The 12,631-nt window shown below is 38.2% G+C and overlaps 1 protein-coding gene across 1 annotated transcript in view; it reads right to left on the bottom strand.

Annotated features, from left to right (window-relative positions):
• Window positions 1–12,631, bottom strand: part of LOC113500799 (protein draper-like) — a 30,546-nt gene that overhangs the window by 9,407 nt on the left and 8,508 nt on the right. Inside the window, 12 exon segments of the mRNA XM_026881699.1 lie at window positions 79–232; window positions 234–340; window positions 801–1,304; window positions 1,857–2,018; window positions 2,560–2,666; window positions 3,287–3,437; window positions 4,387–4,532; window positions 5,102–5,313; window positions 5,787–5,904; window positions 6,091–6,277; window positions 9,031–9,362; window positions 11,173–11,405. Of these exon segments, the coding sequence (XP_026737500.1) occupies window positions 79–232; window positions 234–340; window positions 801–1,304; window positions 1,857–2,018; window positions 2,560–2,666; window positions 3,287–3,437; window positions 4,387–4,532; window positions 5,102–5,313; window positions 5,787–5,904; window positions 6,091–6,277; window positions 9,031–9,362; window positions 11,173–11,261 (2,269 nt within the window). The 5' untranslated portion in view covers window positions 11,262–11,405.

Below are 12,631 nucleotides of genomic sequence, written 5' to 3'. Positions count from 1 at the left end.
CTAGTCAGAATAATACATATATCCACATTAAAGACCGGTTAAGTAACCTCTAAATTCTAGACTTATTCGTGTATTTACCCGTAGGTGATTCAGGACAGAGCTGTGTACAGCCAGCGCCGTAAGTGCCGGGAGGGCAAGGCGTGGTACAGTCGGCGCCGGTCCAGCCCGCCGCGCACACGCAGGTCCCGCTGGACGCGTCGCACGACGAGTTGTTGCCACAGGGACACTTTCTCCGAACAGTGTTCCCCGTAGTGACCTTCAGCGCACTGAGTCTCGCAGCGGACACCTGGGAGTTTTTTGTTGTTGAAATTATAACCGTTATATAATGTGGTATATAAGAAATGTCATGTTAATAAATGTTTGAATAAATTATGTTTAAGAAACACCTCCATTTACCCTATATCCTTCGTCCCATATGGTTAAAATTATGAAAATAATGGATAACATATTATTACTTATTGTAATAGTAGTTTAGTTAATTAATAATACTAAGTATTTTTCATAGTATATTGGCCGAAGTGTTACAAAGAAAAAAATCCAAAGCACCAAATCAAGAAAAGTAAAATTGTACTGGTAACATAGAATTGTACCAAGATCTGCATTTTTTAAACAATAATTGTCTTTTTGCGCATTGGTAACATCAACCCTACATTTTTATTATTGTGCGCACACTTTTAAGCCCTAATTTCATTTCCAAACGATTGCTCAATATCTCAGGATCCATGCCTGCCGGTAAAGACCAAGACAATTACAATAAAACATCATAAATAAGCGGCACAAATCATTAGAAAATTTATTTCATTCGTAGGGCATTTTATTTAACATGGCCGAAGACAACTTATTGACGTAGATCTGTCCTTCATTGATAGACACTTCGTAGATTGACGCAAAACCAGGAGAGGCGTCTTTAGCATTCACAATCGCGACTATAGTCTTAACATTCCGTACTTCAGATCTCGTAAGAGCTTCTGTCACAGTTGACAGTATGTACGTAGGTTCGGCGACATGTTTGTTCACGTTCCAAGCTACGCAATTGTTGATCGGTATCTGGTTCATACGGTCGTACTCCTCAGACACGACTTTGTTCAGCATTGCGTACCGATCGAAATCTCTTTCGAATTCGCGTTCATCATTGTCGAATATTGGGGCGCTCTTGTCGTTCTTCCGTAAGTAGAGCAGTTGGAATGTTTCTCCATTGCTGCTGATGTTCCTGTTTGTTATAATCCTGTCTTCTTCGAGTTGCATTGCTTTTGAATTGTTTTGGTCACAGTTAGTATCGTAAAGGATGGCCGTCCCCAAGACATCTGTTATAAAGTTAGGGTTGTTAGAGGACAGTGTTATGACATACATACCTTTCCTAGCAAGACCTGAATGAACAAATGGTTATGGTGATTTAAAATGAATTTAGCTCTACATTCAATGTGTCTAGTTATCCATCCTTATTAAGATGGTCAATGATATGAAGCATGATTGTTAAAATGGAATTTAACAATGTTAGTGACTTTAGTATGCATTTTACGCACTAAAGTGTAATTAAAGTCTACTGAGTTTGCACGATGCGCTTTCTTATTCTTCGTTTCTAAAAGCTCAACAAATTTTACTGTACTTTAAGATATTTTTATTTAAGGACACGACGACTTCCAATGCGAGTTTGCTTGATGCCGATTTCCTTTAATCAATTCGATTTTTTTGCTAGTGCTATAGGAAAATGAGTGTCAAGTGAATTTGAAGCTCTAGCTGTGATCAGTTAGCCTCAAGTAACTACTGCTACGAGGAAAGTCGAAGGTAAGTACTTCTAAAAGTGGGCATTAGTTTGAGTGATATGGTGGTGTTGTGTGTGTATGTGTCCCCCGTACCCCTCCAGGAGCTCTCGCAGATGCACTGGCCGCTGACGTGGTGGCAGCCGCGCGCGCGCTCGGTGCAGTTGCAGCGGTGCTCGCAGGCCTGCCCGAAGTAGCCCGCCGGGCAGCGCCGCTCGCAGCGCGCGCCCGTGTAGCCCGGCCCGCACACGCACTCGCCTGCGCGCGGGGAGTATTGTTATCATATGTAAAGATATGACACTTCGGCTAATTAATAAATAGCCGAGCCCACCTAGCCTAAATCTTTGTCTGCAACCCCTCCCTTATGGTTTATGCTTGTCGATAGCTAGCACTATTTCGTGAAAAAATTCGATGTCGTCCCGTTATCCTTGTTCTTCTTTTCACAATACAATATATTACTACATCACCCTAAAATCATTGTATGTACGACCTTCACTAGCAAACAGTAATTTAGCTAATTCCCCAGAATTAAATTTGATTTGATTTAAAGTTATTTTCGTACAAAAATACTGGTAGTGTCATGAGTATTGTCACCCGAATCAGTAGGCAGCGAAAAATATCTTGTGTAAAACGAACTAAAAATATATATGTATAAATGTAGAATCACAAATTAATTTTCATTAAGAACGTAATCTTGATCTGTATGCTTTTATATAATGGCTAATTATCGTAAGGGTCCCTGCCACGGAAACTATTAAACGCTGAGAAATAATGAATATATATCACTACATATACATACCGTTAACAGGATTACAAGGAGCATCATTTTCACAGTTGCAAGGTTGACGACAGTTCAGGCCAAACTTCCTGCCGTTACATGGCCGATCACACTTTAGACCTTCAAATCTATAAGACAAAAACAACCAAATCAAACTTCAACCACACAGGGTTCAAATTATTTAATGCGAGTCTTTTATTTCGTTATCTTAGGTAAATCAAAACAAAACTAAAAGTAATTATTTCAAATTAGGCTACCAAGTAACAACAACATTTCGCCCACCCTTCACTGCATCCTAAGTGCTTTCGCTGAGAGAGAAGAACGGGGGTAACAAACTCCCCAGCAGCACGCTGTAGTAGGTTTTTGAACAAATACTTTTCATAAGAAATGAGGTCGTGGCTAAGCTATAACCGCATAAGTGAATCGATCACAGGTTAAGCCACGTTTGACGCGGTTGGTCCGTAGACGGTTAACCATCTTTGTCATAACAAGTTCCTCCGTGTTTCGGAAGGCACGTTAAATTGTGGATCCCGGCTGTTATTCATACATCTTTGACAGTCGTTACAGGTAGTTAGAAGCTTGAAAGTCTGACAACTAGTCTAACCAAGGGGTATCGTGTTGCTCAGGTAACTGGGTTGATGTCAGATAGGCAGTCGCACTTTGTAGAACACAGGTACTTAGCTGAATCCGGTTAGACTGGAAGCCGACTCAACATGGCCGATGATGAATTTCCATTAGGTAAACATACCCAGGCTTGCAGTCACAGCGGCCGGTCTCGTGCGAGCAGGTCGCGTTGTTGTGGCAATCGCAGGTATCGGAGCAGTTGTCGCCGTAGTACGGGTACGGACACGCCTCCTCGCAGCGGAGACCGCGGTAACCGGGAGCACAGAGGCAGGAACCTGACACATAGAGGGGTACTTAAATGGAGATTCTAGAAGATTCTTCTTAAAAACTTAATTTTAACTAAGGTTGCTTGTCGATAGTTAACAAAATAATCAAAGGAACCTAGAATAATTTAACATTTGCCTTGAAAAGGTTATACATTTAATATTGATAGTAAGATTGTGTAAAATAATTTTGTACACAGATCTGTTTACTTATGCTACCGCAAAGACGCTTCGAATACTACCACAGAATGTGCATAAGAGATAATAATTGATTTTGTGCATCTGGATCCCACTAATTAAAGACAAAATAAATCCATTAAAGAATTGTGACCCTGATGTAACCATGTAGCCTTCGGAACCAAAGTCTAATAGAATATAGAAAAAGATCTATTGTTCAAGTGTAGTAAATCTATTGTTAGACTGATCTACGGTTTTGGCCTTAAAAAGATTAAACAAAGCTTTTGTTTCACGCGCATGACTGCATTTTGGTGTTCATTCAAGCGATAATATTCTGATGGACACATATATTAAATGAATTATAGAAAACGTATTCCGTTGTATGCGAAATTCTTGAATCGATTGCGCATGCATTGCCTACGCTACTAAGTCCCGGTAAGAAAAATATAACAATACTTATAGTTATCAGTGTAACAGTAAATGCTGCACCCAGCGGATTCCGAATAATTCATCATTATAGGTTTTAGAGGTATGTAGTATGTCATATTTAGAGAAAAAATACTAAAATTCAATTTTAGTCGTTTCTTTTTTAGGACTAACGGCCCAATTTACAATCACAATATCGCTTTTAAGCGATACGCCGGCTTCGTAATAGACAAATTGACTGCACTAACAAAAATACATTTTAAAACGTCACTTTCCCAATTATCGTTATTATCTGTATACGGCCAAAACAAAGACAATTAGGGAAATTTGCTTTACTGGTAAAAATATGGTTACGTACCATTGACTGGCGAGCATAGTCCGCTGTTCTCACAGCGGCAGGTGGACCGGCAGCCCTTGCCGTAGGTGAGCAGCGGGCACTGCCGCTCGCACGCCTCGCCGCCCCAGCCCGCCGCGCACTCACACGCACCCGTCCATGGGTCACAGCTGAGGGCGCATACAACGTACTTAGCATATTGTGATTAGTATTGTGTATTATGTTTTGATATAAAAAAAATACTAATGTGACAGAAATAAAATGGTGATGAATTGAGAAGTTGCATGGGCGATACCGTCGTATTTTTGTTTGGTTTTAAAAGTAATGAGGTTGGAAACAGGAAGTTGAATACAATATTTATGCCATTTCTTCGCAGATTTTTCGAAAAAATTAACTTCTTGAGTATATGATATTTAAGAAATGAAAAAGTCAATAATATTTGTTTCCATCTGTCCATAGGTGGGCATAAAGCGGGACGATTTGCGAGCACATAGGACATAGTCCATGCATCCCTTTCATGAGGATTCCTACGCCTTTTTTTTTTGGTAAGACGGGGGAGTCCTCATGGATACCCACTTCCTCGGGGGAATAAATGGGTAGTGTCAGACTTTTACTGACTAAACCTGAACCGCCGTGCTACGTCATCCGCGTTATTGTGCCGGTGTATAGCAATGCGTTGCAACTTGCAATCCTTCATACATGTAAGGATTTCTCTTTGTAAACATTGCTTGTGTCTCACATGTCGGTGGTGTTGGGGTCGCACTCGCAGTCGCGCGCGCAGCCGGGCCCCCAGCGCGCGGGCGGGCAGGCGCGGCGCTGGCAGCGCTCGCCGGCCCAGCCGGGGCGGCAGGCGCAGGCGCCGTCGCGCGGGGAGCACGCGCCGCCGTGCTCGCACGCGCACGCGCGCCCGCACTCCACGCCCCACGTGCCCGCCTCGCAGATCTCCAAGCACTGGCAGGGTACAAAACCATTATAATATCTAAAAACTTTATTTAATAGTTCAGAGACCAACATACCTTGGCACTTCAAAAAACTTATTGGAGTATGTTCATAGTATACATGTACATGTTGTGAAACTGACAGCGATAATTATTAATTCGTTATAAACACACAAGGTTACGTTTGCTGCACGGCAAATATGCTTATCCTCTAAGTAAGACTGGACGGCCAAAGACACGAAACACAACCCAAGCTTAGCCCGTATTAGTGCAACTATCTACAAGCTTCTTTGACGCATTTTTTTTGGAAAAGATTTCGTTCGAATAATACGCAACAGCATATTGCTCACATAACATAACCCGCAGAACCACTTTAAGCTTGTTACTACACCACAAATCTTCATAGAATAAAACTACATCAGCACTCAACGAGTACTGGTATATCGACAACAGATACTATTCACTATACACTTGGCTTCGACAAACCTTTTCTCCAGTGAATCCCGCCTCGCATTGACAGCGGCCTGTCACGTGATGACAACCGGCGCCATTCGCGCATTCACATGTCCTCTCACATTTCTCACCCCATCTACCGGCTGGACATCTAAGTCACACAACACAACATCATATGTAAAAAATGTTACAACGACATAACCAAAACACTGAAAATACTACCTTATCACGTCTACATAAACCACTATTCAGCTAGTCTCAATACACAAATTGTCTCACAAAGTAAATTACTATTCACTACGTTATATGATTCATTTTAAAAGTAAAGTATGCTCACTTATTCGCGCACACTGCTCCGGTCCACCCTGGCGGGCACTCGCACGAGGTTAGGGTACACTTTCCATTATTCTGGCATCGGCATCTCACCGGACACGGCTCGTTCTTTGGACACTCTTCTTCACATCTGTAAGGAGATTTAAGTGTTTTGGATATAGACTCTACTAAAGCTAGAACAATATTTTTATCTTAGGTTCTGGACAGACAGGGACCGCACTTGACAGATGGGACAGATTGAATGCAGTTGACACGACTGCAATAAAACTGCGAACCAACGTGCAGTCCAATCACAGCGATCACAGCGACAGCACCTGAACTGCAAGAGCTGTCTAGAGATTTAATATCTGAGTGTTATATAAGTTCTTAAATTATATTGCATTTTATGATACAATACAAATAAGAGAACAATTATAACAATATCTGCCAGCAACCAGTCAATAGGGAATGAACTAACAAATAATATAGCGACTGTATTTAAGTATCGTATATATTATATTACTGTATAGCAATAAGAAAAAACGCTGTTGACTCCCAAAAATGTACTCAAACTCTTAACATAACCAAATAATACTAAAACAAATGAAGAACGTCATCATATTGTTTGGTACAAAAAAAATATTACTATCATACTCATGTTGTTGTCTAAAGGTCAAGTTATTTAATATTCTATGAACTAGACGTGATTCATTCTCGCCTTAACTGAGATAGCTACCTACAGCTTACCTATATAGAACTGCATTGCCATCTACATACCTACTTCTACATGAACATTCAACGATAGATCTTCATGTGCGTTCGTCTATCTCATCATCTCCATTTTCCATTCCTTTCTACCTGACGTCTCTCACACTCTTTGCAGTCATATCGTCTTTCACACAATCTATCCATGGTTTCCTTGGTCGTCCTCTTCCCCTATATCCATCCACATCCATACTCAACACCTTCCTCACCGCATGATTCTCATTCCACCGCATAACATGCCCAAGACAGCCTGTTGCCACGTAATTCGCGATTTGGTTAATTGCGAAAACAAGTAAACATATTTAGTGTGAGTTCATTGCACTATTTTATGTACTCGTGTACATTACAGTCACGTTTCAACATTCATTGTTCCCGGAATTTGCAATGGTTGGCAGAAAGCAATGTTTGTTTCTGCTAACTAGTAGTTTTTATTCATATTATTTTATTGCTTGCAAGTCAAATTTTAGTTGTTTTACGTAGTGAGGTCAAATCCCCGTTCATTTTTATTTGGTTTCCAATTTTAAAAGTAAGCTTTTAATCAGTTTTTCTATGTGTCTAAGAAATGACATGTCAATTTTACCTTGTAAATACACTGCTTGCACTTTAGCTAGGCCAGTAAACCACAGCCAAAGACCAACAGTTACACATAGCTATGTTGAATTAAACGCATTAATTGAAGAAAACATTAAACGGAAGCAGTATTGTTCCATAGGAAATATACACTACCGTGTGACAATTCGAAACAAATATGTCGTAATGAGTAATACATGTATTTTTTAATAACACAAAGGATATCTATGCACATTTTATGATACAAATATTTTGGTTGCTTGATTACATAATTTGACAGCAATAAATTTTGATTAGTCAATTGGAGTGAAAAAAAAATGAAAAAAATATCGTCTCCATCAATTACATAATTTCCTATCTCACCATATCTCTAACCGCAATAGAGCTCTGAACTGTCCAAAACTTCCAAATGAAAAAAAATTAAACCCACTAACTATCCGCTAAACTATTCTAATCGTATATTTGCCTCCTGTAGTTTATATTTACATATTCACTTATATAAATCTGCCTTACAAGAGATCGTGCTCACCAGACATTGGACAGACATTGTCACTAATTCAGTATTGTCTTTAGTAACATACAAAGCGTCACATACGAACCTACATGTGTAACACGAGCGTCGCAATGGCAACATCCTGTTTACCTACATCGTTACTCATATCCATTGACTAATACTGGGAACACGCTGTATAGAGTTTCTTTATAAAATTATCATTAGCACTCAAAAGGGAAACTATGTAATTAATATGTAAGGTGTTATCTCGGTTATAATAAAACATATTGTTTGAAAATGATCCTGGACATATTTAAAAGTTGCTTCTTGGTATGGAAATCAACAAAGAAAAATATATCCAGTACTGAAAAACAAAGTTGATCCATACATACAAAATTATTTCTTGAGGATTTGGACTTTAGGACCGAACTTTGTCAAAACCCGTTGTATATGATTCTCAACATTTGTTTCAAATTTTTCATGACTCAACATTTTTTTTTTGTTAGGAAGGTGTTTGTGGGTTAAAGCCACTTTTCAGTTCTTTTCAACCAACTTCAAAAATCTCTCAATTCGTCTGTATTTTGTTTATTTTCTGCTACCTCAGAACTCAGGACTGGATGAACCGATTTTGCTGATCCTTATTTCGTTTAACGTGAAATAAGTATTTTTTTTCCCATAAAAATTTCATCAAGTGTGGCTTAATAGTTTTTTATTGGAATTCTGTACGTTTTGTTTGTAAAACAATATTATTTTTCTTCCCATTTAGGGTAAAATAAATATAAGCATACAATAAAGACTTACTTTCAACAAGTCATAAAGTTCCCTTATGATAAACACTCGACCACTATGTCATGTTATCTTCGAAGTCATTTTGCAATGTCACTGACTGCATAAACGACTGCCTTATTTATTTAAAACCATTAATTACAACTGATTCTGAGGTGACGCCCTAATAATCTACTTCAGTATTCGGATTAAGTACAATTCCATCATGCTCGAATCGTTTTGCAAGAAATAAAGCCTATTTGTATTGAACTTGTACAGGTAAGACTAATGTATTTATTGCCTAGTCATTTTTTAGGCTTCTAAATGAGATGGTCGAACAAGCGTTCACGTGTCAACCGGAGCTGACGGTTTAACTGTGCCGAGGTGTAAATAACGGTATAAGCTTACATATATCGCAGGCGGGGCCGCCGTATCCATGTGCGCATGCACATGTGTTGGGTGCCACACATTTGCCGTGTATGCACGATTCCACGCACACTGGCACGCACTGCTCCCCTCGCGAGTCCGGCGCGTAGCCCGCGCAACACTCCTCGACGGGCCTGTACTTCACTAGGGTCTGAGTCTTGAAAACATCCCGAAACTTAATCTTGTACTTCGAACATTTTGGAGGCACATTAAAGCACCATGTGTATTCTTTCTCCTGGTAAGGCTGCTTCTCCGATACACGTATTGTCGTTGTGTACCTAGAAAAATAATGTAGATAGTTAATTATAATTACCTATAAGCTGCGTAACGTGTTTGTCACAACGTAATTAGCGCGTAATATCTTCCGGTTGACAATATAAGAGACAATTAAAATACATTATCTTGAGATGCCTCGTAACCGGTCTAAGTTGTACCGTCACACGGAACCAGCAATTGTGTGCTACTTAACTAATTAGGTAAACTAGTTATTAGATAATTATGGAAGTTCGTGTTTTGGACTTTTACTCGGCAAACAATTTGCAGAAACATAAAGTCGGTTTGCCCTAATGAAATCAATGTTTCATGGGCGTGCATAACAAGCTGATTAGGTTTCATGTTTAAATGTTTTTACTGCTCTTCCAAAAGAACAATAACACGAAGACATTCTAATAAAAAAGACAATTATCTATTATTTACAAAGACTAAATAAAAATAACAGGAAAAAGGTATAACAACATTAGGTTAATTCTCAGTCAGCAACAGTCCACAAGCAACGGATACCTATATTAACTTTGAACTGTTTTATTCACAATGACAGTAGTTAAGTGGTAATAACAAGCACGGAACGGAAAAACTTCGATAAAGTTAAATGACCCGATGAGTAACGCGAGCGATCGAGGACAATCAGCCACCCCACTGTACGAAAGTAAATAATAAACAAAGCCCTCACTGAACGTTTATCGGGAAACAAAGAACAATGCACATAAGCCTGGGACTAGATAGTATACTTTACATAAATATTATAAGATATTACAGTCCTTAAACATGGTGCTAGGAACTCGCGTAGGTTTTGTAAAATTGTAACAATCTTTTTTACAATTTTCGCACGCAATGTCTTTTAAAAGTCATTTTCATTGACTGCCTAAGCAATAGCCAAAATATTAAGTTGAGTGACGACGGATAAAGATGATTACTCTATATTTTATCAACAACTGTAAAAAATTAACGTGTCGAATTTATTACACGACAAAAATTTAGAAGTTTACAACTTTTCGTTTACAAGCAAAACAAACTCTCCTCCTTGCTGCATCAAAAAAGAAATCCGTTAAATTAAATGAGCAATCAATAGTAACGACTAATATTCCTAAAAAGTGTGTTGTGATCATTATTCTGAGTAACAACGTTGACATTAAACAACAATATAGTTCTGCTTGCTAATTAGGATATACATAACCCTGCAAATGGTTTCAGCAACAAAGCTATCATTTGTTTTTGTAACATCACCAATCAGCTTGTTTGAGGCATGCGCAGTACGCGTGCTATTGTAATAACGTAACGCTCTAAACTAAGCTAGGAAATCCGGCGCACAATGTGTGGATTTCGTATTTCATGCATTTAAAAGAAAAACGTTGCAGCCAAATGTGTATAATTCGTCTACCATGAGGAATTCTGTGAAATTTGTAATCTCAAATCTGTATTTCGGAAACAAAATTCTAAATATGCTCTGTAAACCTTAAATATTTACAACTACATTAAAAAATTGTAAACCCTAAACATTTCAGTCTATTAAAATAATAATGGGCGCACAGCAGACCCTTGGGGTACTCTTAATAGAATTAATATACGAAACAATACTCAGCCCAGGATTTATTGTAAAATGCAGAATATTTAGATATGCAATAGTAAACAGATGCACAACATAAACATCGGTCTAAGTACTATAGAAATAACATAACAAAAATGAAAAATGCAATTGCATCATAAAATCGAATGCCTTTATGATGCCCCGATTAATTGCACGAGCTGCTAAATTGGCCACGCTGAACCGCATACTACTTTTGCATACATAAGGAAAAAATAAATACTCACGTTTCTTGTCTGGTGCACACATTGGGTCCTTCTAGTATTCCAAAAGCAGCGCACACGAGCGCCAGTAGCACGCTAAGCTCCGACCACATCGCGACTTAGGTTCACGCAATATTATGCCGTGTCTCCATAACAAATCTATTGTTTTGGTTTGTTTGCGTCACAATAGGCATTCAAATTTGAGTGCACTTCACTTTTTTCTGCATCTATTGCAAAATACTGCGTTTGAAGTTTACCTGAAATAAGAAAGGACTCTTATGATGATCATCGTTTTAAGGAATTTGCGAGTAGCTCGCAGCAATTTCGAGGCATATTAAACTTTCTGTGAATAAATAGGAATTTGGTTATTACCGAGATTTTACGTATAAAAAAATGCAGCTAAATGTAAACATAAGTTTTAATTTTCACATGTTATTTGGACAAACCGTAAAATATTATATACCCAAGATTTAAAAAACCCATTATCAAGCTACTTCTCTAGGGTAAGTGCTTTATTCGAAAGTATCTACATGAGTACTCATATTCTGTAATATGGATGAGTCGCATAACCATAAATGATGTTAACAAAATAATCGGGGGAGTCCAGACATGACAAATTTTAGTACGACGCACTTGAAATTGTCGTGGGACGGCCGGCACTGCAGACGAATCGTCACCCTGACCAGTGCATCAATAATTCAATATATTTACAGCAATAAGACACTCCAAATGTTTATAATAAGAATGAATGCCAGTATTTAAATAATATACCCAATCGCAATACTAAGAAGTAAAGTGTGGCGATAATAATTAATTACATTATCGTCATATCACTCTTGTTTAACAAAAACTCTTCGACAACATTTAATAACAAGAATTTTATAGGCATACGCTTTGTAAACATTATTAAAATTATATTAAATGTAGTAATTATAATTGTCGGAACTATGATTCATAATGTTATCTAGCAAGTCTGTATAACGTAGGTATAACATGAGCTTGCAACAGGCACATATAATATACATTATTTAAACTCATGCTTGTAAATAAGAAAAGCTTGTTGACTTTGCACTATGAGTAAAACCATCTAAATTTAGACATGAAGTATAGATAATGCAGTTTGTTGGAAATGTATGCAGCTGTTCTGTACACTTCAGCGGTATATGCAATTATTAAATTAAATCTTTAAAGATGCGTATAAATAACTCGTTTTAATTTCGTAACTGCACCATTACAAAACATATTTACTGCATTGAATGCCTGAATATTGCCTACTTGAGCTCTATAAATAGTTTTATGTACGTTGAGTATATTCTTGAACTAGAACTGTGATCAGACAGTCAGTACACACAGGGAGATAACGATGCGCTATCGAGAGATTCTCTAGACGATAGTTTTAATACGTTTAGCATTACATATATGTAAATTGGCCTAAATGCATCCGAATAGTCATCATGAAACATGTTTGCATCGAAAGCGTAAT

This window comes from Trichoplusia ni, chromosome 14, assembly GCF_003590095.1.
Source record: "Trichoplusia ni isolate ovarian cell line Hi5 chromosome 14, tn1, whole genome shotgun sequence".
Lineage (NCBI taxonomy): Eukaryota > Metazoa > Arthropoda > Insecta > Lepidoptera > Noctuidae > Trichoplusia > Trichoplusia ni.
The sequence above is the reverse complement of the archived record's forward strand: the minus strand, read 5'-3'. Positions and strand labels throughout refer to the sequence as shown.